This window comes from Penaeus monodon, chromosome 25 (assembly GCF_015228065.2).
Source record: "Penaeus monodon isolate SGIC_2016 chromosome 25, NSTDA_Pmon_1, whole genome shotgun sequence".
NCBI lineage: Eukaryota > Metazoa > Arthropoda > Malacostraca > Decapoda > Penaeidae > Penaeus > Penaeus monodon.
In genome coordinates this window covers 12,370,269-12,371,023 of record NC_051410.1, presented here as the reverse complement: position 1 = coordinate 12,371,023, position 755 = coordinate 12,370,269, and the positions used below count along the sequence as shown (strand labels likewise).

The 755-nt window shown below is 53.6% G+C and overlaps 1 protein-coding gene across 1 annotated transcript in view; it reads left to right on the top strand.

The window, feature by feature from the left end:
- Positions 1-631, top strand: part of LOC119589319 (splicing factor 3A subunit 2-like) — a 6,463-nt gene extending 5,832 nt beyond the window's left edge. Inside the window, exon 3 of the mRNA XM_037937940.1 lies at positions 15-631. Coding sequence (XP_037793868.1) covers positions 15-631 — 617 coding nt within the window. The remainder of the gene's footprint in view (positions 1-14) is intronic.
- The last annotated feature ends 124 nt before the right edge of the window (positions 632-755 follow it).

The window sequence follows — 755 nt, the reverse complement described above, 5'->3', positions numbered from 1 at the left end:
TGTTTCTACACCAGAAACCAACCCCATCGCACCAGAAACCAACCCCATCGCACCAGGAACCAACCCCATCGCACCAGAAACCAACCCCATCGCACCAGAAACCAACCCCATCGCACCAGAAACCAACCCCATCGCACCAGAAACCAACCCCATCGCACCAGGAACCAACCCCATCGCACCAGAAACCAACCCCATCGCACCAAAAACCAACCCCATCGCACCAGAAACCAACCCCATCGCACCAGAAACCAACCCCATCGCACCAGAAACCAACCCCATCGCACTAGAAACCAACCCCATCGCACCAGAAACCAACCCCATCGCACCAGAAACCAACCCCATCGCACCAGAAACCAACCCCATCGCACCAGAAACCAACCCCATCGCACTAGAAACCAACCCCATCGCACCAGGAACCAACCCCATCGCACCAGAAACCAACCCCATCGCACCAGAAACCAACCCCATCGCACCAGAAACCAACCCCATCGCAACAAAACACCGTCGGGCTTCCCGTACTCTCACTCCTCTTGCGTCGCTCCTTATCAAACATTCACGCGAGCCTCATCATGCCCAGGGAAAAATTCATGGGGATCCGATAGCCCTAGGGATATGTGCTCCGGCGTCGTAACTCAGCGAAAGGAGCTCAGCATTGGCGACACCATTAGCTTAGCTCACTGATATGATAAAAAGAAAAGTAGAAAGTACGATCTGAAAGTGTGAGGAGATCTAGGTTGATGTGACGTGGAAAAGTA